The following is a 25,718-nucleotide window of genomic DNA, read 5'->3' on the forward strand; positions in this document are numbered from 1 at the left end:
TGTGTGTGTGTGTGTGTGTGTGTGTGTGTGTGTGGTGGGAGGATAAATGACAGTATTAAAATGCAATACATACTCTTAACTCCTCAGCAAACATCTGTTTGTTCTCCGGTGATGGATACACTGCGAGGCCTTGAGGCAGCAGCTTATTTCTGCCAACAGACTTTTTCACAAACACAGTGTCTCCTCGCCCACCAAGCTCTGTCGGAACAAAATGTAAAGAGTTTTATTGGTGCAAAGAAAAGGTGTAAATGCATTTTATAGCTTCCTGTTGCGGCTCACGAGTCGGGAGGTTTATGTGCACTATAGATACTCACTGGGTACAGTCTGAGTCAGGATGAGCTCCATCTTCTCCTTGGGAGCTTGTTTGGTGTCTTCAACCAACTTGTAGATTCTGTGTCTTCGGGGGTGAAGCCTCGGTGGACTGCCCACTTTAGAAAGGGGCACCTGCCACCAGCGCTCCACCACCACTGTGTTCTGCAGAAACAAAGCACACACTTTTATAAAAGCAAATGTTTTCACATAAGTGAACTGTAGCCTTCAATAAGCTGCAATTTATGCCAATTATGTGGATTTGTTAACTCCAGCTAAACACTGTAGTGGGGGTGTTAGTAAGGGTGTACCGGTTTGTTTCTGTGGACCCTTCTTTATTTTTTCCCCACTCATGCATGTCCACCACCTGTTAGTATACATGTCATTTATAAAAGACTGCAAAGGCAGGTACAAAACAAGTATATATATATATATTAGCAATGAATATAAAATATCAATGTTGATTCTTAAAGCTAATATCAGTCAGATGACATTGACACCTATATGTTACACCTGTGAAGGGTGTTAACAACTTTCTCTTCTGAACACAACAAATATCCTAAAAGGATAAAGATTAGATTAGTTGATAAACAGAAAATTAATCAACAACAATGTTTAATTGAGATTTGTGGTTTGAACTGTTGGTCAGACAAAACAGGCGATTTAAATAAGAAATCTTAGGCTCTGGAAGGTATAAATATTTTTCAGTATTTTATAGACTAAAAGATTAATTACACACAACACACACTAACACACACACACACATAATTGACAGATTATTAGCCATATTGTACATTTATTTATTATTCTTTTCTTTTATAGTTATGATTCTTGACCTGCAGTACTCATTTTATCTACCTACTATATTTGTAGGTACTATTAAATGTTGCGCACTAACACACCAAAACAAATTGTGTAAATAAACTTGGCAGTACAGCTGATTCAGAATTGACAGTTTCAGACCAGTTTCATTCGCCCATGCAAGCATTGTAACAAGAAATTACATTTTTTTTGCTTACAACAATGTATCCATAAGTTTAAAGCTATTTTTCTAAAACAGCCTGTTCTTTTTCTGTAAAAAATAAAGTTAATTCATGTAATTTACGTTACACCTGTAAAGTAAACCACAACAGCTAAGTTATCTGACATGTTTTTATCATAAACAAAGACCAACAAATTACTGAGTGCTGTTTAGTTTGTGCCAAGACGCAGACAGAGTTTCAAACACTGACAGAGTTTTATTATTTTAAAAGTAAAATGTGCAGAGGCACTGACCTGAGCAGGAGTCAGAGAGAAGCTCCTGACAGCAGGCTGGCTGAGCAGCTCCTGAAGGACACGGCGGCCGGAGCTCCACATGTTCACTCTACACGGCAAATCTCCACCTTCAACTATTTTATTCAGACAAATCACTAAAAGGTTCACCGCAGCCTTGACTTAGGCACCTCCACCATCAAATTACTCCTCTATCACCGCTCAGATAACCGCAGTATGTACGTTAGCTTTATGCTACCTTAATGCTAACTATCTGGCGTTGGTTCGTTGTGTGACGTAAAAGGACCCCACGAACTGTAATAGTAGCCCCAAAAAAGAGCCTGAAACAAAATATCCTTAAAAATTCTGTACATAAACTTTATAAAAGCTTACTCGGTTTCAAGGTGACTAAATCAGATTTTTCCTGATTCCTCTTATTTTATACATTCCTTCCTTCTTTCTTTAATGTTTTCTTTTTTGTCTGTACTAGGTATGTTTTAAATTGCATAGGTAATACATTTAAAGTTTTTCAAGAAAATGTAATCATAAAAACAATGAACTTTCAGGCATTTTGTCTCTTTGGTCTTTTCTTCATCTTTTTATTGTTCATTTTAAGAATCCAGGTACTGCTGTAGCAATTAGCGACTCTTTCTTGAAACCACAGTAAAGTTCACATTTAAAAGTTAAAATTATTACACATCACAGCAAACTTTCAAAAGTATATAACAAAGAATGTGCATGGATGCAATTAATCATAGCTTAATTTAATGCTATGTTAAATGCATCAGGATCATAGACTTTATAAAAGAAGATCAGGATGCAGACAGGGAGAAGAGAAGATACCTTTATTGTCACATACATGTTGTGAAATTCATTCTCTGCATTTAACCCATCCCTCAAGGGAGCAGTGGGCAGCCACTGTGCAGCGCCCGGGGACCAACTCCAGATGTATATATCAGTGTCTAGTCAGTGGCACTGACTGGAGTACCTAACATGTTTTTGATGGTGAGGGAAACCGGAGCACCCGGAGGAAACCCACGCAGACAAGGGGAGAACATGCAAACTCCCCACAGAAAGGCCGGGACGACCTGACCCCTCACCTTGCTGCAGTGATGTAAAAGTGCACTCCACAATTTGTCAGTACACAGTGCCATATTTTGCAGGTGATCACTATCAACGCATAACATAGAGGCAGCATTTCATTCAAGACCTTACCTTACACTGTGTAATTACAGTTGGTAGTGACACAAGAACCAGACAGTCATTGGATGCTTAGCAGGAGCGGTACCCAAGATTTTTTTCACACAATTAAATCATGCAAACGACATATCAAACTTTAATTATTTGAAACAATTCAATGTTACAATAAAAAGTGGTGCAGTCAAGAAAAGTGGAAAACACATACATACAGCAGAGTAGAATAAAATACTATATTCTATAATATAATATATAATATTAAACTCTCCATCTCAATATGAACTGCAGCTAGATTATCTGACAGTGTATCTTCTGTCGTTTCAAACGTTAACTGTTGTGTGCAGACAGACAGAAAATATCAAAATGTTACTGAAGTCTCAAGTGAAGTAAGGTACCGATCTTTCACAGGAAGACTGCACAAAGAAAAATCTTCTTGCTGGTTTTAGAGCTGCTGTTTAAATACTATAAAAACTACCACAATTTATTTTTTTTTTTAAAACTCAGCAGCAGAATCACTACTGTCAAAATTTGGGAAAAGTTTCACTCCTGTCAAACTCCTTGTAAAGGTACATTCCTTAGACATTTGGATGCATGAACCAAGACTTAAATTACACATCACCAGCAGTGGGTTCTTCACTAAACGCACCATAGAAAGTTCCACGGTTGGGTATCAATCTACGTCTTGCAAATACAGTCTTACAGCAGGTCAGTAGAGCGAAGCAAAAACCACAGACAAAGATGAGGGTCATAGTGACCCACACCACAGTGGTGATGATGAAGGCAAACTGGTAGGTTGTCTTCTGGCAGTATGGAGCTGCTCCAGGTGTGTAGTTGGGAGGATATACAGGATAAACCCAACATGTGCCTACAGGGAACATTTCAGAACATTTCAATTCAGTCTGGAGTTGAAACTACACACTAAACTGAACTTCAAGGCTCTGAAACCACATTTTCTCAATCAGGTTTTTACTATGAGTGACACAACAGTTCTAGTTATTTCCAGTGCTGGGAAGATTACTTTGGAAATGTAATAGGTTACTGATTAAAAGTTACCCTATTTAAAATTTAATAGTAATGTAACTATTTCAGTTACTTTATCAAAGTACTATAACTTATTAATAAGTAATTAACATTTAATTACTTTTTTAAATTTCTAATGAATGTTTTCAACTAACCATTATGAACCATTTTCAAATGACAGCTTGAAAGGCAATTTAACTGGCAGATGGGTGGCTCTGCAAATTCAAAGATGAGACCCAATCAAAAGAAGCAGAATAGCATCAAATATTACTAAACGTCTGTGGCTGGGAAAGGCAAAGGAAGACACTGCACATAAAAAATATGCAAAGCAACAAAATTAATATTATTCAACATATAGCCTAGCTTTTTACAGAAAATATTCAGATGTAACCCCAATGTAATCATGAACATTTTCATAAAGTGACTGTAATTTAATTACACATTTTTTTCCAAATAACTGTAAAGGATTACCGTTACATTTAGTTACTCCCCAACACTGGTTATTTCACATGAGAGATTTCTGCCTGTGCTGTTTTTGCTTGTTTAAAGTGCATGTGATTATGTCACGTGCACTAATCAGGATTCAGCAACATTTGAATCAGAATTTGATGACAGTTGGTGGGCTATCTGGTCATTCTCAACCAAATCTGATCAAACCATACCCACACAGTCCTGATGGAGCAGATTAGTTGGAGTTTTAAACGTTTTTGTCAAACTTCAAAACTTAACACCACTGCCTGATTCTATGCAATAATGTAGAGTCTAAAGATTGATCTTGCCATAAACATAACATCTCTTGGAATTTTTCTCCCACCTGCAATGAACCAGCCGAAACTGAAGAGGTGCAGGAAGCTCATGCAGGTCGAGCTCAGGATGAAAACAATGCCGTCGCCCCAGACGCTCTTGGTGTAGGTCACAGACAGAGAGAGGAGGCTGGTTGCACCCAAAACTATCAGGTAGATGGGGATGTAGGGCTGTACTGGACAACGGCCCACATGTGTAGCCCCTATGATGCAGGTGTCCAGAACCAGAGGTGTCAATTTTAACGTGGAATTATGAAAACTATTCCAAAACACACTGCTTGCTGTCAAAAATCAGAAAAATAATACACAAAATATTGCAGCAATAAAACTGAAGTAAACCCACCCAAACCAATGGCTGCAATCATCACCATCCACCAAATAATATTCACCACAACTACGAGAAAAGAAGAGGCAGATGATTAATGATTGGTATAAAATTAAAACATAGGATAAAGCAGACATAAATGTGACGGAGGAAAGACTTCTGACCAATTGCGGAAATCTGCACAGCCCTCTGAGGCCCGAATTCCACCTGTGGAGACGGGTTCATAGCTGCAGTAAAGTAAAGAAAGTAAGAGTCTTGTTACAACAGTTATACACAGACATCAACAGGAAGAGGAGCTGCAGCAGCAATGGTATAATGTACCTGTCCAGCTCTGAACGGAGAGACACTTTAAAGCCTTTTTCTTCTTCCAGTATTCAGTGAGTCAACTCTGCATGAGTCGGCGTTAGTAACTTCTCTTAAAAAAGCGTCAACTTTGTTAACGTCTTTTGCTGTTTTATCAGGATGTTAAGACATACTGTTTCAAGCCAAAGCATTTCAAAAACTGTTTCGCAATGATCTGTGTTTAACCAGGAGGAAATAAAGATAATATCTGTTACTGTTATCTGATACAAACAATCTGCATGCAAAGTGTATTTTAATCCAAAAACCTGCAGTCACAATTGTAGTTTCTCTTGCAAACTACACTTTTCTGAAATTTTACATTTTGCAATTCATTCATTGGACATAATCCATAGATCTTAATGTGATTGCATGATGCAGCACGAAGGCTTAATTAATGTAATCCAGCACAGAAAAGACTGCGTGGTGCACTTGCAGTTACACATACAGGAAAAACTGTATTATAAGCTCTCGTCAGTGTGGTAGTAAACACTCAGGGTGCATTTTCACCACACATTACTTGTAATTTCAGCACCAAGAAATCATCTAAAGTTAAAATACATATTCTACTTGCCAAAATAAAAATAACACATTTTAGTCTTGTTTAAATAATATACAATATTCAAATGATTTCTAGAAAGTGTCTTTATCTTTGACAAGACAGAGTGCTGGCTTTTTATAATGGTAACATTGACAGGTAAAACTCTGTTAGCAGCTTATATCTAACAATTGAAAGAAAGAAAGCAACATAGTGCAAAGTTAAACCCTCTTTTAAGAGTTTTAAACAGGTATGCTAGCCATGATGTCCCATTCGGCACTTGTTTTCAATCAAGAATTTGCAGTTGCATTTTGGAAAACAGAGAACCAGAGATATCATTTTTATTCCACGCATTCTTCTACCTTGACAAACCCTGACAAATGCCTACATTACCTACAATGCAACTTACCACCTACAGTTCAGTAGGAGACTCGGCTGCTGTACACTAGCAGTGGCTAATGTAGCCTTGAGCTGCTAGCCTCAAACAGAGATGAATAGCTTGCTAAAGATGTCTGCTAAGCTATTAATTCATTTTCAGACTTTTAGTCATCAGCCCCAACAGATGCTGACTCAAGTGACATCACTTGAGGCAATTCATCAAAGCTCCCTCCAGCATATTCAGTTGTACTCCAAGACCTGTAAACCGACTCTGATGTGAACAATCGGTGGAGTTCCCCTACAAAAGAATGTGTAAAATTTGCAGCGTCTCCCTTTACAGTGATCAGCTAAAATGGAATTAAATATACATTTTGGAAGTAACAGTAAACCATGAAAGGTGAAATTAGCCATCTGGTTCAGTGTATGTGGCTCACGTTCTGCAAGTCTTGAAACAGCGGTGTGACAGTTGAAGTGGGTTTGTGATGCAAAGGTTGACACACTTGTTCCCTACCACGCAGCTGGCCAGCTCTTAAATCACCAACGAGCCACAACAGGATGTCAATACCAACACAACCCGATGCCAAGCGCCTCTGCGACAGCACTGCCACCCTGTCACAATGAAACATGACGTTCTACATCCGTCCTTTCTCAAGCACAACTCCTGATAATGATTCAGAGACTCAGAATCACTAAACATGAAGTCAAGAAACATATTAGGTGTTGGACTGCTGTTCTTTATCCCAGGAAGAATGGTGCATTATTGCTATTTGTTTGGCTTATTTAGGCTTTTTTACAATTTCCAAATGACCTGACATGTAATGCACACTTACAAAATGTGTAAAAATAGCAATTATAACCAACCTGATCTCACGCACTTTAGCAGTTTTCACAGCAGTTTTCACAGCAGTTTATTTAATTTTATATGACATTTATTTTATTATCTTTGGTGAATGACATGATGAAAAAGTTCATCTGAGGTCTAATTTAAATCATGTTCATTTCAGTGGTTTACATCTTACTATTTAATCCAAACTCTAACTTGTGTTTTTGCCGTCCACATTGATATCTCATTGATTGTACATTCACTCTGCTGTTCCTTTAGAACAACACGTGATTGATTTTGGCTCAGACATTAACAGCAAAAAGTTTAATCATATTCTCTCTCAGTGAAGAAATTGTATATTTCAAACTAGATGGCCTGTTTTCCCTTTCTGACTTCTTTTAGTTGGAAGTCAATGATCATTTGAATAATAGGAGCAGCAGGGAAGTCCATGCATATGATTCCAAGGCGCTGGTTCAGGTCTGTCTTGTTCCTCAGGTAGTCGTACAGTTGTGCATTGATGCGCTGAGCAACGGCTCCGGGGTACGCAAACACGCCAGCTCCACTGGTATAGGTGAGAAAAATCTGGGCCTTGTTTCCTGCAGGTGCCGCCTCCAGGTGCTCATAGACCCGTTGCCATTTCTCCTTCACATGCAGAATTGTGGGTACCTACAGGGAACAGCGGATAAAGAATAACTCAAAAGCATTCATTTCAATTCTATGAGTTGTTAATTAGTATCACTTATTTAAGATGCAGGCACCCACAGCTTTATGTTTTGAACCTGTTCACCAGATGTTTTTATACCTTTTCAAATGTACATGGCACAGTTTGATTATATAGTGAAATCTAATTAAGAAATTGAATCATAAGTGTTTATACCTTCCAATGATCAGCTATGTCCAGGGAACCATAGCGCATCCCTAAGTCAGGCCCATAAAAGTCTTGCAGGATGATGAGTTTCCCTCGGGTCTCTCCCATCGTTGGCACGAGCCGGCTGTGCCACAGCAAGTCCCAGTGAGCGTAGCGATGGATGTAGTCTACCACAGCACCGTAGATGTTGTACGTCTCACTTAACTCCTCCCTTATACGCATCAGCACTGTCTCATTGGGATACTCTTGAAGGAACTCAGCCACGTGCTCCAGCACCTGGCCAAAGTGAGCCCGCTGATAAGACACCCCGTGATGGATGGTGAGGTTCCCCTTGTCGTGACGGACACGGATGTCAAGGAAGCGGACGCCGGCTCGAAGCTGGGAGGCCAGGGTCCAGGTCTGGCACTCAGCGTACACACCGCCATACCTGGCCATGGTATTGTGCGTGCCAGGCATGGAGACCTCGGACAGCAACTGATCATCAGGGATGCTGGCCATCCAGGATGGGTTGAGGAATTCCGGGTTGGGTGTGTCATCATAGTCGGGTCTCTGAATGGCACTGTGACTCAAACCAAGGAAACTACAACAGAACAGAGATTTGCCAGAGGCCTCTGTAGTAAGTGCATCAATTTTGCAATCCCAACCACCTCCTATGGTTTTCAAAGGAGATTTTTCTTGTTCCCAGAGAATGTCCTCCTTAACGTTCATGATATGGGTATGGGATAAAGCCATTAATTATTAATGGTGAAAAAACTACATGCTTTGCACTACCTGCCAGTAAAAGTCCTTTATTCCCCTACTATCCATCTTCTTCATTATTCAGGTCATTTTTATGCTTTTGTACAACTTAACTTGGTTTGTGTATTTTATTTTTCAGATATTTTTGGATATTGAAATGGATGATATATTGATATATTAATTTATTAATGTGTTTCACACTTTTTACGCTTATAGCCTTCGATTATTTTAGCTTTTCTTTTCTTTCCCATATCCATTGTGTGTGTTTTTTTGACCTGAGTGAAGAGCTGCTGCGTAAAACTGCATTTGAGATAAGTAAAGTTTGTTTCAACCGAATTGTATTAAAACCTAAAATTGGAATGCAAACAAATACTAATAATGTGTTCACGTTTTCACTTTACTCACCCCACTAGCAACATCAGCTCAATTAACATCTTCTGCATTTTCACTGGACCTCCTCTGATGTGTCTCATGTCTGATCGATCAGTTCTGATGAGTCTGTGATTAGCAGAGGTACAGTTAAGACGTTGCAAAAGACTATCTTGATATGCCACACCTGTGAGGTGGATGGATTATCTCTGCAAAGGAGAAGTGCTCACTAACACAGATTTTGACAGATTTGTGAACAATATTAGAAAGAAATAGGCTTTTGTGTACATAGAGAAAGTCTTAGATATTTGACTTCAACTCATGATGAATGGGGGCAAAAACAAAAGCGTTTATAATTTGTTCAGTGTATTTATATTTGTGCGTGTATTTGATTCCTGCTCTCCTGATTGCTGGATGTGTAGTTCCAGCTTTAAATGTACATATATCACAGGCAGGCAGCACAATTTGGCTTGAACTTTAGCTGAATCAATATTTGTTCAAAATCTGTTGAGAATGAAACTGATTAGATAGTAAACTAAAATTAAAACTAAATTTCCCCTTAACTATAATTCTCTCCCAGGCTAGCATTTCATTTCTTTTCATAAAAGTATGTCAGCCAATATAAAAAGCAAACAATCAGTGGAACCAATTCATTCCCGGTCGACCTCAGCTCACCCCTCAATGCCATTTCAATAGCAAGCTTAAACCTTTCTAATCCCAAAACTGAACCAAACCATCCACTGCTGCTGTATCAAACCTGCTGATGTGCTGCTCTAGTCCGCTCTGGTTCATACCTGAAAGCAGAAGGTGTTGGTCCTCGGTTCAGTCCAGGTGCCTGGGGACAGAAAGACGGAGGGAGTGGAGGGATCAGAGGCAAAATGCCACTGTCAGTGTGTTGACCTGGGATGTTATTGTGGGAAATTCCATAGAGGAGCAGTTGTTAGCTCTACTTTACAGAGCAGGGGTGGGAACATAGGGGTGTGATTGTGTGCGAGGGGTATTCATTTAATCCACTCACTTTTTGTGGCTCAGAAACACATAAAAAATCCTCTGACTTTATTCATTTAGAGTTAAAGGTTTGACGGCGTTTGCCTTGCTATAACGTTGCCATGGTACCTAATCTTTTAGTCCTACCTCATGCGTCTTGGGTTATTTTACTTCCCGCCTTTGTGCATTTTCCCGCCAGTTTTGATCTTTGATAAATTGATAAGTTTCACCTGAGTCTAATTAGCCTCACCTCAATAGTGTATTTAATTTGCGTGGTCCCTTTTTTCAGTTGTCCTTGTAACCAGCATTCCATCTATTTCCCTTGTTTCTGGTGGGTTATTTACTGTTTTCCTGGACCGTCTCGTTGGATGGACTTTGGATTTTCTGCCTGCTCCCTGTCAGATTTGTTTTCCTGTATTTGACTGCCTTGTGGTCTTGCACACTGATTTCCCCCCAATCATTAAATCATTGTAGTGCATCTGCACTGCCTCTGAATCTGCATTTGGGTCCTATTCCTTGTGCTCCTTAGTAACCTGCTTGCTCAACTGTGACAATATGGGCTGTATATGTATAGTACATGGAAAAATCTGCAGATGTTTTCCTGTTTTTGTCTCATATCACTATGCGGGAAGTCAAATATTACATAAGACCTGTCTTTGTCCAGCTGAATAATATTTGGTTAGCTGTTTCTACAAATTGTATATCCAGAGTCCATAGAACCTAAATTCCTGCAGTTCTTTTTTTGACTTTTACCACAGCAATGCAAATATTCAAAAGCATGGGTTTAAAAAAGAGCACAAATCTGCTTAAAGCTAATCCACTATGACATTGTCTTTCATTTCTGTATACTGATCATCTATGTGGCATCTGGAGTGTACTCCAGAAAGCAGGTTTAGTGAAAACTAGTTAATCCTAAAATGAGGGAAACTCCGGGTTTTCTGATTCAGAGAGAGGGGTAAGTTAAACTCTGGGCCAGTGACCAATAAAAAATTAAATCACTCATGATGGTCACATTTATGGACCATAATTCTTATAATACCGGAGATTATAGGTTAATATTTCTGAGTGAGCAGGATCATGGTGCAGCTGCAGAATGTAGTTAGACAGAGAGTTTTTTTTAAATAAGCCTAAGCTGTGAACAGTTTAACGTTTACTACCCTTGTTGAAGTAGCAGAAATAAAGCCACTGGATGCTGTTGAGTCAAGATTTAAATAGATGTTAAAACTAAAATGTTAAAATACTGTATTTTAACCTCAACGCCTTTTCAAGGTCAAATCAGGTCAAACCCATTATGAATGGATCAGATTGTGTGCCTACAATCATGTCTATATTTTTGATCTATGTATTTTCCATTTTCAGATGTCGGCCCCTGTGTTTTGTCCCTTCAGATTAAAGGTGAACAAATGTATTTAAAACGTAATGAAGGCTAAAGGCTAATACACAGTCCGATTCCACCACTTTATCCTCCATTAAGGACAGAAAACTGTATTGTGTGAACTTATAGACACTTTTGCCTGCTTTGACACAGGTTTTTTTAAAAGATGAATGAGCACAGTCCACATATACATTGTTATGTCCAAGGTCTAGGGGCAACCTGGACGCAACATATAGTGTGGCTCCCCACTCTCTCTTCCCACTCCAAAGCAAGGCCAGAGAACAAAGGGAATTTACAAATTAGCAGTTTTATTTTACTCAGAGTTGAGCAGTGCCCAAAATAACAAAAAGGCTAGGCAAACAAAAACAAAATGTAAAGAAAAGACAAAGCACTAACCTAGGCTTCTATTACAAAAACAGGAGAAAAAGGTATTCAAATCACAAAGGGCTTTTCACTCCTACTTGTACTGCTAATTGTATGGACATACATATATACATATTTGTGGCTAGAACAAAGACAAACTATTTACAGCAACTGATGGCTAAGGCCAACAAATCAAGGTTGTCACAAACAATACTCAAAATCACTAATCACTAATACTCTTTTCACAAAGATTAATAAACACAATACACATTCACCATGCACAAGTTTAACTCGGAGTGAACATACTCAGGGTTGATTGAACTGACTCTGATCAGCTGTTCTCAAAACAAAAACTCAGAGTTTTCCATCTCATAGTATAGAGTTCAGAATCAGAGTTTGTTAAAATTGCTTTCTGGCATACATCTGTGCTGTGGTTGGACCTGTGGTTACAACCTCAGTCCATCAGAACTCCCCTAATCCAATCAGCAGAGGGCATCCATGAGTCACTTCCTCCATTATTTGGCAGGAAAGGGCTGTCCTTATTTGACTAGGGAGGAAAATGGTGGAAAGCAGAGACAGACGGCTTCATTAGACAGAGAGATACCAGCTGTTTTATCTCTGGTGAGTAAACATCTGTTGTCTCAGTAATGTGTAATCTATGATCTGTAGGGTGTTTGAATGGTGTAGTAGCTGAGTCAGCGAGGATGAAATGAGCATGAAGTAAGTGAAAGATGGTTGATTTGTGTTTGTGTGCGGTTGGGAATCAGGAAATGGAAGAAACAGGCTTGAAAACAAACAAAGTAAGTTCAAGTTAAAGGTGCCAAATAGCCACTGGAGGTTATATGAACTCTTAACGATGACAGTTGAGACCTGTAACCATTTGTGTATTTCCTGTCTTTCCTGTGTTACTATGCAGACACACCCACTGTTGTCCCCGAGTTATTTTTCCAGCAGGGCAGCACTGAAATGGATGATTAATGTCTAAACTATGTGAAAAATGCATTATAACTGACCACTCAGTCTCAATCTGAAATAAATAGTAGATTTCTGATATGTCATCTGAAATTCTGCAGTTAAGTGCTTTATTGTAAATAATCTAAAGTAAAGTAAAGTAAAACACAATGCTAATTTTTCATTGAATGGATAATTCTTAAAACATTGTGGAAGAACAAAAACAAGTTTCCTCTCCCTTCTTTAGCTGCAACAATTCATTTATTAATCAATTAGCTGATCGACAAAACAATTGACAGACATCTCTTTTGACAGTCAATTTATTGTTTAAGTAATTTTTAAAACCTAAAATGGCAAACGTTAATGGTTCCAGCGTCTCAAGGGGGAATGTTTGCTGCTGTTCTTAGTCTTCTGTGATATTAAACTGTTTGGGTGTTGGGTGACTGTTGGTTGGACAAAATAAGAAATTTCAATGTCAACTTAGGCTTTGGGAAACTGAGATGAGCATTTCTTTCATTTTACAGACCAAAGCATCATTTGAGACCCTCTGTGACTAATACTTTAGTTAAATCTCTTACATTGTGGTCAGAAGCGGATGTTACCATGAAGAGTAGGCCTACAAACTAAGTTTTAAAGAACATATGTGGTGCTTTCTTCTCTCTCCAGCCTCCAGACTCACTTTGTGTGGACCTTAACGTGGCAGAAGAATGGCTGACGCACAACAGATCAAGAAAACTGCAGCCAAGGTGCTGTCTTGCGTGGAGAAGGTCTCCTCCTTCGCCTCCTCCATTGACCCCATCTTTGGCATAGTCTCCTCCCTGGTTGGGGTGGCTCGCAAGGGCCTGGTGGACGAGGAGGGCCACCCTCTAGACAAGGACTTCCAGGCGATCAACACCAAACTGGAGAGCATCTCCCAAAAGAATCAACAGTGCCTTAGAAAGATCCGCATCGACGAGGTGAACGAAACCTACGGCAAGTACGAGGAATACATCAAGCACCAGTATGCTGCCTTCAACACCATGGTGGCTCAGGTGAAGAAAGATCCAGACAACAACCAGCGCTACATGGAGACCTTTGAGAAGATTTATGAGAGAGACAAAAGTGACCTGAGTCTGGATGTGTACTACCGTGGTGTGATGGGTACCAACTCGCTGTTCGGAAGACCCCTGCTGAAGGTGTACCTGGACAACTGTGACGGCGACCATGTGATCATGGAGCACCGCTGTTCCCACATCGCCCACCTGTTCCACATGGGCCTCATCGCCCTCATGGCCTACACAGCTGTTACAGAGGACGACGAAGACGAAGTGCGGGATAAGTGGGCCAAGAGGGTGGCGGACATCCAGGAGAAGATGCAGGAGGTGCTCAGTCAGTGCAAAGACAACTCATCCTGAACATAGACCAGCAAGGAGAGGACGTCCTCTGTGTTTGGTGGCTACAAGACTGGGAACAAAGTGTACTCTTAGCTGTGGACCAATGGAAAAAACACAAATTATGTTACAAAATATCTATATATACAGTATAAATAAAACCAAAGCCACGTTTTGTGCACTTGAACTGCACCTGCTATTCTTATTGCAGCATTTTAGTTATTGTATCAACATTGTATGTTGTTTTTATTTCCAAGAGACCACTATATGTTTGAGCTGCTTTATGTCAATATATGCTGTAGTAAAATGTACACATTATTAGTTGATCAACAAAATCTATTTCATCCATACCAAAAAACAACAATTTATACATTAGAAAAGTCATGTTGGATTAGTTTGTAAAATATGCAATAAAGCCTTTTACCTGGGCATAGCTCTGAATTAAAAATGGATTCATACTTTGTATCCACACAAACATATACAAATACACACACCCCTCTTTTAGAAAGAAGGACTTTAAAAAGTTGTTGTTGAATATACCTAATGAAACAGAACAGAATGCTTTCATAAAAGCAGATAAACAATAAACTTGAACTCCTAAAAATCTGATTTCTATTGTGATTCCATTCCTATAATATAGAACAATACAGTATAATACACCACAGAGAAAGATGCCTGTCAACAGGAGCTAAAGTAACAGTGTCTTTGTGGTGTCTAACAATACGTAAGGTAAGTCAAATGATTATGTTATGCAAATAGGCAGAACAATCTCTTTCATTTCCTAACAAAAGGAAAGGTGGGATAGCAGTGATGTCACAGGAAATTAAAGTTAATGGGCCAAATGTTGTTAATTCATAATAAGGCAATGCATTACTGAACAAAGTAATCTCCAAAAGAAAAAAAACAGACAATTTCACTAGGAACCACTTGTAAAAAGCTGTGAACACCTACCCAAACTTTGCTCAAAGCCACATAACATACATAAACTACACACAAAAAGTAAGGAAATTTGTGTTTGGTAGATTCTTTGTTGTAACAATGCTTCTTGGCAATAAATGTTATACCATTGGAAAAGCTGAGTATTTCCCTTTTCAGTGGTGCCACATTTGGAAGGAACAAAGCAAAGAAAAGGTGATTGGCATTGTCAGAGAAGATTTGGCAATTTTTCATGGGCGCAACCCACATACTCAGCTCTGCTGCTCATCTTACAAATGCATGTTCCATACAGTTCCTTACCAAGAAGTGTTACAACAAAGAAATAATCTACCAAATAAAAGTAATCGTAGAGTATATATATATATATATATATAGAGAGAGAGAGATTACTTTCTGATTCCAGTTCTCAAATGTGAAGACTTGTATATCATTGTTAATTTAGTTATGAACAATTGTTTGGACAATTAAGGAATTAGTCAAGACATTGGCAGATTAGTAAGCTGCTTCCCTAAAACTGATAGTTTAGATGCCTGTGCACAGTCTATGGAAATAAGATGCATCCACATTTTGGAAAATACGCTTATTCACTGTTAGTTGGTCAGAGGGCGTTATTCCCGCTAAGCTAACCAGGCATTTTAGTGTTTAGAGAATTAAATAAATTATACAAATAAATAAAAAGTGGTGTCAATCTTCTCATTTCTGCCAGTAAGCAAATAAGCTATCTTAGCTATTTCCTGTAATAACGTAATCTTTTTAAAAAAATTTTTACAAAACAGCTTTTATTTTAAGTTAAATTAGCAAGTACAACGAGTTTAAAAACCCTGAAAACCTGCAGTAGAAGATTTAGGTTGCCGCACTGAGTCCCCCTCACCGCCAGAGTCCCCTGTTGTCCTACCGCAGCTGCTGTAATCAAACGCAACGCGACTCTGCAGACCTGCCCAAACTACAGGCCTGCTGCTATTTCTTCAAGCCGTATGTCCGCTCTGGAAGTTTACCTGGAGGGGTCTCGCGGCCTCGGACTGTTACATTTAATAAAGTGAAACTCCACGCGAGCTGAGAAGATTGGTGTTACGTGTGTTTGAGGAAAAGTCAAGTCGCTTTCGGTAAGTTTCAGCGGCTCAACGAGCGGAAAAGCAGTGATGAGCATTGTAGCATCCCGGCTACAGCTGCTGATTCGTTAAAGAAAAGTTGGCTGTATTTGTTGTGGTCATGAAGATATATAAACACAGGTTTCATCCAGCAGAACGGGGTGTGGTCTAAAACTTAGTAACGTTATATAATATACGTTGTGTTATAACTGTTTTAAGACAACAGAGAGTTTTGGTTTCCGGGGCGGAACCCCCCTCTGAACTCAACAAGTTGCTTTTTGAACTCAGAGTTATTAATGTTTGACATACAGACTTCACAGGAGTGTTTAACTGGACTCTGTTTTATTTATTTTCTGTTTCATTTTATTGATATCTTTACAACACATGCAGTCAACGTATGTTTTTGAAGAGTGGGTAAAACCTGAAGCAATCCACTATAATACGTTCATAAGGCATATAAACATTGCTATAAACCTCTATAAAATAATGTCTTATATCCAGTTATAGGGCATCACAGTTTCAAGTATCACAGAAGGTTGTGCTTTGCATGAAAAGTTTAAACATTGTTTGTGTTTATGTATTCTAACCATATCTTAAATGTTGTCTGTTCTGGTTCCTAAAAGTAATAATAAGTTAATTGATGTTAACTGGCCCTGCTAATGTAAATGAGAAATGACTCATACTCACACTCAGTCCTAGTTTATATCAAGCTGAAATGCGAAGTAGTTTGGCATTTTTTGCTTGAAATGTGACTTTTATGTCAAACGTATTAATGGCTCTGATTCTATCAAAGTATCATCACATTACTAATATTTTGTTATTGTGTAAAGTTACTGTGATTTTTGTTTGCACAGCTCTAACATTGATGAAAACAAGCTGGATGTCTGCAGGAAGTAACTAATCAACAATCGTGATAACTCCCCCCTGTGATCTTCTGTTTCAGGGATGCCTCTCCACAGCATTTGGCCCTTGTGTAGGATGTTTTGTCGGGACTGAGAGAAAGTCAGCAGTATGGGCAACGAGGACAGCCTGGAGGATGTGTTTGTTGCTGTCATTCGCCCAAAGAGTCAAGTCAGTCTGAGCTCAAAGGAGTACAGAGCCAAAGCCTATGAGGTAAACGAGTGTGACAACAGATTACCTGCTGGTGTCTCAGCGTCTGCCTCTCTTATATACAGTCAATGGTCTCAACCAAAAGACTGAAGAGGAAGCTTATTTTCTTCTGGGAGATATGCAGTTGTGCAAAATGCCCACAAATATGTTAGTTATGTTAGTTTGGTCTTCTCTACATTTTTCTTGTGTAGTTACTTTACAGGTGGACAAGAGTTAACCTCCAGTCCAGTATTTGTAACTCAGTTTCTATGTTTCCTCTGGTTCCCGTGAAGATCCTGCTGATTGAAGTGCCTCTGGAGGGGAAGGAGAAGAAAAGAAAGAAAGTCCTCCTGGCGACGAAGATCCAAACGGGAGGAGACAAATCCAAATCCATACTGGATTATGTTGATGAAACAATCCGACCCATATCCAATAACCAAGGCTTCATAGGTGAGCGTGGGACATTTGTGATGCTCATGATGTTCAAAACATGCATACAGTATGACCACTGTTATTTAAACCAGTGGCTCGCAAACTTTTTGATGCTTTAAAGTGAAGTCTACTCTTGACCCTTTGTCACAGACTGCACAAGAGCAGCGCAGCCAAAGATCGATATTGCCTTTTTAGATGCTTTAATATGAATAGTTTTAGAGGCATGTAGAGGCAAAACTATTCAATGTTTCACAGTACAAAGAAACTGAATATTTGCATAGAAGAAATGTTTTTTTCGTCTTTTCATCACCCCTTCGGGTGTTCCTGACCTCTTGGGAAGATTGGGAACCACTGATCTAAACAAAGTATTTGGTTGGTTTCGGTTTTTTAGGAAAGCGTGTGGTGCACATGAAAAAATTCCCCCTTGATAGAGACAATGATGGAAAAGAGGCCTCGCTTTTTGTTGTGCCGGTCAGCGTTAAAGGTGAGCAAAAAAACCCAAACAATCTTACTAAATTCATGCCTCAGATATTGTAAGAATAGTTTAAGCTGTACATACTTAATATTGATAAATAATTCTGAATAGACAACAGCAAGCCTGTCTACAGCGCCGGGAGCCCGAGCTTCTACTGCTTCCAGGACATTATGCGGGTGTGCAGTGAGACCAGCGCTCACTTCTGCTCCATCACCTCCAAAATGCTCCTGGCCTTAGACAAGTGAGGATGCAGTTGAAAACATGGTCTTCTTGGATGGAAGCTTTTGGGGAAACCGACCTTAAACATTTGTCTCTTTGACCTCCTGCAGATGGTTAGCAGAGCAACACACCGTGCCTCACGCCATCCCCGCTCTGTTCAGACCAGCACCCGTGGAGCGGGTGAAGACCAACGTCAGCAACCCGGCCTACAGCAGCGAGGGCAAACTGAGTGACGACGGTCTGCACATGGGCTACACCGCTCTGGAGATCAAGAGCAAGATGATGTCCTTGGAGAAGGCAGACATGTGCATCCTCAACCCGCTATACGGCTCTGATCTGCAGTATACCAACCGGGTGAGTCAGCTTGTTTTAGCACCAAAAGATGCTTTATAGATAATGGATGAGGAATGGATATATTTGATGTCATTTACCAAAGATTGGTTGTCCAACCCTCCATTTGTATCCCTTCTTGTCCGACCTTTTTTTTTCAGGTGGACAAAGTTATCATCAACCCGTACTTTGGGCTCGGAGCGCCCGACTACACAAAGATCCAGATCCCCAAGAGGGAGAAGTGGCAACACGGTCCTAACTGTGTAACAGAAGACAAGTGAGGGGTTATTCTTACGTGAACCACATAGTGATAGATAGATAGATAGATAGATAGTGTTGAAATGAGATTGTGAGCCAGGTTAAGGTGTGAAGAAGTTTCGGAGACTGATGAAGACTTAACATAGCATGGTTTATTGAGCCCGGCCGAGGAGATACAGTGCCAGCATACAACATGTGAACACGTCAAATGCCAACACCAAATCTGAAGGATAACATCTTGTGTCCCTTTTATGTTTCTCTCTTCCCCCTAGTGCCTGTAGGTTTCTCTATTAGGTCACCTTTCACCTAGAACAACTATCTACCTGATGTTTAGACTCCAATGCTTCGTCATATTGGAATCTCTCACTATCCATAAATCAGTCTATTGTTGTCTTCCTGACAAGGACAAGTACATGTGAGAAATACCTAAAGCTATAATGTCAAACACTTGCGGGATCAGTTAAATTACTCTAAGCTAGACCTGTATAGCCTTTCCCTGTTACATCAATTAAGACACCTAAGAAATATTCTTAACAGATAGATAGATAGATAGATAGATTTATTAGTCCTTTCGGAAATTCATAGTGTGCCATACAGCAATCGTCAGACCAACTACAAACCAAAAAACAGACAACTACGATACTAACACCTTATTGATCTTTGTGTCTCACTTCTCCTCTTTTTGAGACGTATCCCTTTGTGTCATGACCATTGCAACATTTTCATGACTCCCCTCTTCTTTTCCATTCCACCTTTTATCATGCAGTCTAAACACTAAATTATATTAACAGAATTCTCCGCAGGGAACGCCAGTGGGTGGACGACTTCCCCCTCCACCGCAGTGCCTGTGAAGGAGACACAGAGCTACTGTCTAAGCTTCTGGACAGCGGTTTCTCAGTCAAGCAGCTGGACAGTGATCACTGGGCTCCCATTCACTATGCCTGCTGGTGAGTCTGACGCTTATCTCACAGCCCTGAGGAAGTCTGAAGAATCCTAAAGCTCTTGTTTACTTGTATTTATTGATTTTTTTTCTCTTGTGAATGATGAGGTTGTGGTTAAGTTTTGTTTGGTTCCAACCAGGCACGGTAAAGTTGAGGCGACCAAGCTGTTACTGGAGAAAGGTAACTGTAATCCAAACTTGCTGAACGGCCAGCTCAGCTCCCCTCTGCACTTTGCAGCCAGAGGAGGCCACGCAGAGATAGTGCAGCTCTTGCTGCAGCACCCTGAGATCGACCGGGTACGAAATGTAATATCGGTGTTGTCATAACACTTGGCTTTCCTACTCTTGTTTTTGTCCCCCCAAAGCTGCCATCATAATTTTAAGATGAGATAGGTCTGACTACCACAGCTAAATGCACATTCATTGGAAATAATGTATAAACTTCCTGATTTGTAGTAACACTAAAGCACTAATAAAACTTCACATAAAACAACATTATATCTAGAGTTATAGAAAAACTGGTAAACATAGCAAAACTGGACTGTTTTTATTTTATTTTATTTAACTTTTTCAGTAATGCACATGCAAAAAACATAAGTATGATGAACAGGAGGCCTTCTGCCAATATTGATACATTGGACATCAATGATGTGTTTACAGGTTGACAAATTGAATATTCGATGTTTATTACACTGTGACTGAGATACCCGGAAGTTAAAAAGTAATGTGTATTTGACTTATGTTGTAACTGCTTTATGATGCTAATTTAGACAAAGCATTTATGTATTATTATGCACTATATCACATCTCACAACGCAGTTGCAGTGGTAGACAATAACAAGTAAATATTGATATTGACTTTCCCACCTCAGCACATAGAAGACCAGCAGAAGAGGTCCCCTCTTCAGGTGTGTGAAGAGAACAAACAGAACGAATGGGAGGAGACATTGAAGCTTCTGCAGCAAGCCAACGGCAAACCTGTGAGTCACACATCAGACACTAATTGTATTAATAAATTTGTGTTGCAAAACATGACACCAAATTGTTGTTAAATATATTAAATTGGTCTTTATTTGTTTTTACATACCCCTCCAGCACATGCATGTAAAGAATTTCTTTAAAATATTTCTGTCGCAGTTAAGTCTGCTCTTTACTAGATGGTGCTATGTCCGCAAGCATAGCTTGAGGTTGCCTTCAGATTAAAGATAATTAATTTTTTAATAACAAAGGACAAAGCTGGTTTTGTTTATGGTATGTTTGTGTATTCCACAGTATGAGAAGGTGCGTATCTACCGCATGGACGGCTCATATCGCTCTGTGGAGCTTAAGCACGGCAACAACACGACAGTACAGCAGATCATGGAAGGCATGCGTCTTTCGCAAGAGACCCAGCAGTATTTTACCATCTGGATCTGCTCTGAGAACCTCTGTGAGTTCACTCCTTAAAACGCTGTCTAATTCGTCCTGTGGCTCTAGAACCAGCTGTGAGAAAACACCATGACCTGCTCAGTTTGGGGGGGGGGCAGCCTGTTTCAGACTGACTCTGAAATTAGGGCCTACTTGAAGGCCAGTATAAGACAGAAAATGATTTTTGAACTTTGAATCATGAAAAGCTACCATACAGGAGTCACAGAACTACAATATAGGGAAATACAGTATAATAGGTCTCCTTTAACATCGGTGTGTTTTTTGTGTCAGACCTGCAGCTGAAGCCGTACCACAAGCCCCTACAGCACCTGCGGATCTGGACGGAGATTGTGACGGACTTGACTGTGCTGGATCCTCAAAGGGAAACACCTCAGCTCTTTCTCCGCAGGGATGTGCGGCTGCCTCTCGAAATTGAGAAAAAGGTAGCTCACTTTGTATTGTACAAGAAGCTTCCAGTTTACAGCCTATACATTAGTTAGAGATGTCAGAGACAGAAAGTTTGACTGGAGATGTGGGATGCTGAGTGACTTGGTTACTCGACACGTGTCCTGTATCATTCCTCACTCTGCTGCTTGCTGTTGTGTTCCAGGTAGAGGATCCTCTGGCCATCCTCATTCTGTTTGACGAGGCTCGTCACTGCCTCCTGAAAGGCTTCTTTCCCGCTCCAGACAGCAAGCTGATCACACTGGCTAGCCTCCTTTTGCAGATCATTTATGGCAACTATGAGAGCAAGAAGCACAAACAAGGGTTCCTCAAGTAAAACTTCAATTCATATTTACATATTATGAACATTTGTTTCTGTTCAAAACTATATTTTTGCAGTGCAGGAAAAACCTTGAATTCTGCTCAAGTGGGTGTATGAAGTAAAAAGCTGCATTTCTCTTTATTTTCAATAGCGAGGAAAACCTGAAATCAATTGTGCCGATATCCAAGGTGAAAAGCAAAGCGTACCACTGGACCAACAGGATTCTGCATGAATACAAAGTACGCTCAAAGATATAGAAATTCCTCTCAGTAAATGAAACCCCACTTCTGGCTTGATTGACAGGTTTTCTTCTCCCCATCCGACAGGCTCTGAGCACCAGCGAGGGGGTGAGTAAAGAGATGCACCACCTGCAGCGACTCTTCCTGCAAAACTGCTGGGACATCCCGACCTATGGAGCGGCCTTTTTCACGGGCCAGGTCTACACCAAGGCCAGCGCCAGCAACCACAAGGTCATCCGCGTGTACGTCGGGGTCAACACAAAGGGGCTGCACCTCATGAATATGGAGACCAAGGTATCGCCATCTTTTTATTCTCTGTTTTAAACTTCAGCTACACGCCAAATGTTCCCACGTGATCTGCAAATGTAAAGCTTTGTGAGTTGTGTTTAGACCTCAAGATACAGCACATATTTCTATAGATGGAAGGATAATTTACTTATTTTAAGTTTTTATGTGGCCAGTGTTGTAAGAGTGCTGTAGGGAGCTATAGATGGTCATGAGGTAATAAGCTGCGTAAGCTGCTTGGACAGTTTTAACAGGTGTTTGTGCTCTTGTAATATATATGATACTGCCATGCTGTGTGGAATAAGATAATTTCCCCAGCCTGAAGGCTTGATAAAAGGAAAAATAAAATGGGAACTGGATGTAAAAGGGTTGCAGTTAACTCTGTAAGAAGTGTTAACTTACATAAGATACAATATTATCCTAGCTATTAGTTTGGGGTGGAATATCTCTGTTAATGGTTATTATCTGCAAATGGAACTATTATAAAAACAGAACTTTGAATATTTGTAAGAATAATGTATGTTTTGAAACTGAAGGGATTATTTTTCTGTTTTCTGCAAAGTAACCTCAATTTTGGGGGCCTAAACATACTCAAAGATTCACCAAACCAAATTCAGACGCGGCAAAAATTTAGTTTTCATTATCGTTTTTTATGGTTTTCGCGCATGGGCGTGGCAAAATGGCTCGCTAGTGCCCCCTACAGAGCAGCCCCTGGACAAAGTTTCACCTACGTATATGAAATTTCTTTGGTAGGTGTATCCTGTCCAGATGTATAGAAAGGTCTCTTGGAGCCATTGCCTCAACCCAACAGGAAGTCGGCCATTTTGATTTTAATGATCATTTTTGGCGATTTACACACTTTGTACTTTAACGAACTCCTCCTAGAGATTTAGTCCGACCGACTTCACGTTTAATTTCACGTTTAAAAGTTATTCAAACAGTTACTAGCAGTCGACCAGCTTGCCCGGGGCGTGTCGTCAAAATCCATGATTCACCATGGAAGTTCTTATAACTTAAGTCTACATGCTCACATCTGCACATAAACTTTACGTGCTTGATAACAGTCACGCCCCGAACACATTGACATGCCAAAATTAAGTTATAGTCATAGCACCAAGTGCTATGTAGCGCCACAAAATGGACACAGGAAGTGATAATTAACACATTTGTGCAGCATACGAAGCACGTGGTAAATTAACAGCCACACCGTCAGAGCTCCAGAATCTGCAACACGGCCCGCCTCACACCTCGACGTGCTACACGTGCGAGGGCCCACCCAACGCTGCTTGCAGCTTTAATTCTTCTTTGTTTTTAATTGAACATTTGGTGTGATGTTTCAGTATGTTAATTTGTTAAATCTCTGCACCCCCCAGGTCCTTCTCATCAGTTTAGAGTATGGCACATTCAGGTGGCAGCTCGGACATGCTGACCAGTACTTCCAGATACACAGTGGTGACAATAAAATTAACTTCATTGTGCACACAAAACAGGTAAGTACTCCAGGACATTTCCAAAACTATTCAAATGGTTGAGAGAGTCTTTTTATAAGCTGAATATTTTGATGACAATCCATTCGCAAGGATGAACGCTCAAAATCAGTATTGTCAAGTTTAAATATGGAAGCACTGTCTCTTATGTTCGTTATTTCCTTACAGGCTGGCCTTATTGTGAAGCTTTTGATGAAGCTGAGTGGACAGATGACTCCAAATGATAAAAGTGTAACGGACAAATATGCCTATGGCTGAAAAACTGTTTAAGAAACTACAGCTGCGAAAGATCCCAGTGCAGGTTCTTCTTACTGACTCTCATTTGACTGCAATAACTCTGGATGAAGAGCGAAGTCGGCCATCCACGAATCCTCATTTTATATATTAGGCCTATTGATAGCTTTCACAACTTCACATTGTGCATTTTGACAAGTCATTTATTTTGAGTGCCTGTAAATATGTTTATTTAATTGTTTTAATAAATGGATTGATGTATGAATGAGAATGTATTGGGAGTTTGTGTTCTCTTTAATTAACAAAATTAATATAAAAAAAGTTTGAGTGAAACATCTTACACAACATTAGGCTGATGTTGATTTTCTGAAAATGTTCAGAAAATAATTTTACTGTGCGATGCAAATATGTAACACACTGGGTAATGTTAGAAATAGAGTACTTAATTGCATTGAATGTGGCTAATATTTGAATACAAAACAAGATACTACAGAAATAATTGCCTAGGAATGCCATAAAAAGCATTGTGTAGTATATTGAATGTAAAGCTTATGTTGTGTGCCTGATAAGCCACATTAATGAAATATACCTAATTAAAAACCTATTTAAAATGAATATACCATATCATGAAAGAAAAGGTCCATAGCCTACTTTATTTATTTATTAACTTTGAAATATTGTTTTATAGGCTTAGGACATATCTAAATTTCAAACTTAACTAGCTTTTGTTAGATGAAAATATCAATTTTGCCATTCCAATATTCTAATGACATCCTAATGGATTAGCCTCAAATACACTATGATACAGTGGACACTTGGGTACATTTTAATTGTATTTTACAAGTTAAGAAAAATTCAAACTAGAATAGGCATTTCCTAAAGAAAACGCTCGGGAGATCTGCCAGCTGTTAGCTCCTGTAGGGCTGCTACCACTGCTGCAGTAAAGTGCTGCTCTATCAACAATTCTTCAAACCCTTTAGTGCCACCTACAGGTAAAAGAATTTGTCATATGCCTCAGACTTGCTAAGCAAGCAGCTGGTTAACATGCCCTAAATTGAATTTGAACGCTCAACCTTTGAATCTAAAAGGCAAGAGCTTACCCACTGGACTATTCAGATACATTGTAAGATTAATGCTTTTAACTTTCTAGCTTGATCAGATGTGTTGCATTGACATGAAATGCCACCAATGCACCAATAGAGGGCACTCCATGACCACAAATGGCTGGCACATCACTATTATGCTTACAAATGTAATTTCTATGACAGTCCACTGTTGGAGAACAAAATGAAGACAGCAGTCATTAAGAAACATATTGATGTCCATGTAAACAATTATTACATTTACAAATACAGACAATAAACAAATTTTAAAAACATCCTCTACAAGTCAATAGGAACTGAATATTGTGTTGTACGTCATTAAGTTCAAACTAGGGTACCCCTAGGGTCTTGAAAGTATTTAAAAAAAACATTTACGTTTCTCAAAATAAGACCTTAAAAGTATTACATTTCTTTTTCAAATATCTT

The 25,718-nt window shown here is 39.5% G+C and overlaps 5 protein-coding genes across 7 annotated transcripts in view; 2 read left to right on the forward strand and 3 right to left on the reverse strand.

Moving 5' to 3' along the window:
* Positions 1-1,849, reverse strand: part of mrpl9 (mitochondrial ribosomal protein L9) — a 3,802-nt gene extending 1,953 nt beyond the window's left edge. The window contains exons 1-3 of the mRNA XM_046057892.1: positions 1,585-1,849; positions 315-474; positions 74-198 (exon numbers count right to left, since the gene is read on the reverse strand). Of these exons, the coding sequence (XP_045913848.1) occupies positions 74-198; positions 315-474; positions 1,585-1,665 (366 nt within the window). The 5' untranslated portion in view covers positions 1,666-1,849. The remainder of the gene's footprint in view (positions 1-73; positions 199-314; positions 475-1,584) is intronic.
* Positions 1,850-2,762: 913 nt separating this feature from the next.
* LOC123976897 (transmembrane protein 272-like) lies at positions 2,763-6,665 on the reverse strand. The gene is made up of 5 exons (XM_046059290.1): positions 6,595-6,665; positions 5,070-5,132; positions 4,924-4,974; positions 4,592-4,783; positions 2,763-3,622 (listed from the first exon to the last, which is right to left on the reverse strand). Exons 2-5 carry the CDS (start codon positions 5,128-5,130, stop codon positions 3,366-3,368), a joined length of 561 nt encoding a protein of 186 aa, XP_045915246.1. The 5' UTR covers positions 5,131-5,132; positions 6,595-6,665; the 3' UTR covers positions 2,763-3,365.
* Positions 6,666-6,974: 309 nt separating this feature from the next.
* On the reverse strand, positions 6,975-10,297 carry si:dkey-266f7.9 (uncharacterized protein LOC100006223 homolog). Its single transcript, XM_046059546.1, has 5 exons — positions 10,196-10,297; positions 9,753-9,793; positions 8,995-9,087; positions 7,861-8,431; positions 6,975-7,649 (listed from the first exon to the last, which is right to left on the reverse strand). Exons 1-5 carry the CDS (start codon positions 10,256-10,258, stop codon positions 7,350-7,352), a joined length of 1,068 nt encoding a protein of 355 aa, XP_045915502.1. The 5' UTR covers positions 10,259-10,297; the 3' UTR covers positions 6,975-7,349.
* rpz2 (rapunzel 2) lies at positions 8,305-14,613 on the forward strand. 3 transcript variants are annotated; one of them, XM_046059548.1, is made up of 2 exons: positions 8,305-8,467; positions 13,301-14,613. In XM_046059548.1, exon 2 carries the CDS (start codon positions 13,342-13,344, stop codon positions 14,026-14,028), a length of 687 nt encoding a protein of 228 aa, XP_045915504.1. In that variant the 5' UTR covers positions 8,305-8,467; positions 13,301-13,341; the 3' UTR covers positions 14,029-14,613. The 3 variants fall into 3 exon arrangements, with proteins under 3 accessions (XP_045915504.1, XP_045915503.1, XP_045915505.1); XM_046059547.1 differs by lacking the exon at positions 8,305-8,467 and adding an exon at positions 12,152-12,304; XM_046059549.1 differs by lacking the exon at positions 8,305-8,467 and adding an exon at positions 12,384-12,403.
* A 1,205-nt stretch (positions 14,614-15,818) lies between these two features.
* krit1 (KRIT1 ankyrin repeat containing) lies at positions 15,819-24,454 on the forward strand. Its single transcript, XM_046059434.1, has 17 exons — positions 15,819-16,043; positions 16,972-17,141; positions 17,411-17,567; positions 17,941-18,033; positions 18,136-18,265; positions 18,354-18,597; positions 18,735-18,850; positions 19,635-19,778; positions 19,912-20,068; positions 20,644-20,751; positions 21,044-21,200; positions 21,470-21,621; positions 21,789-21,955; positions 22,096-22,183; positions 22,271-22,477; positions 23,842-23,958; positions 24,124-24,454. Exons 2-17 carry the CDS (start codon positions 17,040-17,042, stop codon positions 24,211-24,213), a joined length of 2,229 nt encoding a protein of 742 aa, XP_045915390.1. The 5' UTR covers positions 15,819-16,043; positions 16,972-17,039; the 3' UTR covers positions 24,214-24,454.
* The last annotated feature ends 1,264 nt before the right edge of the window (positions 24,455-25,718 follow it).

This window comes from Micropterus dolomieu, linkage group LG09, assembly GCF_021292245.1.
Source record: "Micropterus dolomieu isolate WLL.071019.BEF.003 ecotype Adirondacks linkage group LG09, ASM2129224v1, whole genome shotgun sequence".
Classification (NCBI taxonomy): domain Eukaryota; kingdom Metazoa; phylum Chordata; class Actinopteri; order Centrarchiformes; family Centrarchidae; genus Micropterus; species Micropterus dolomieu.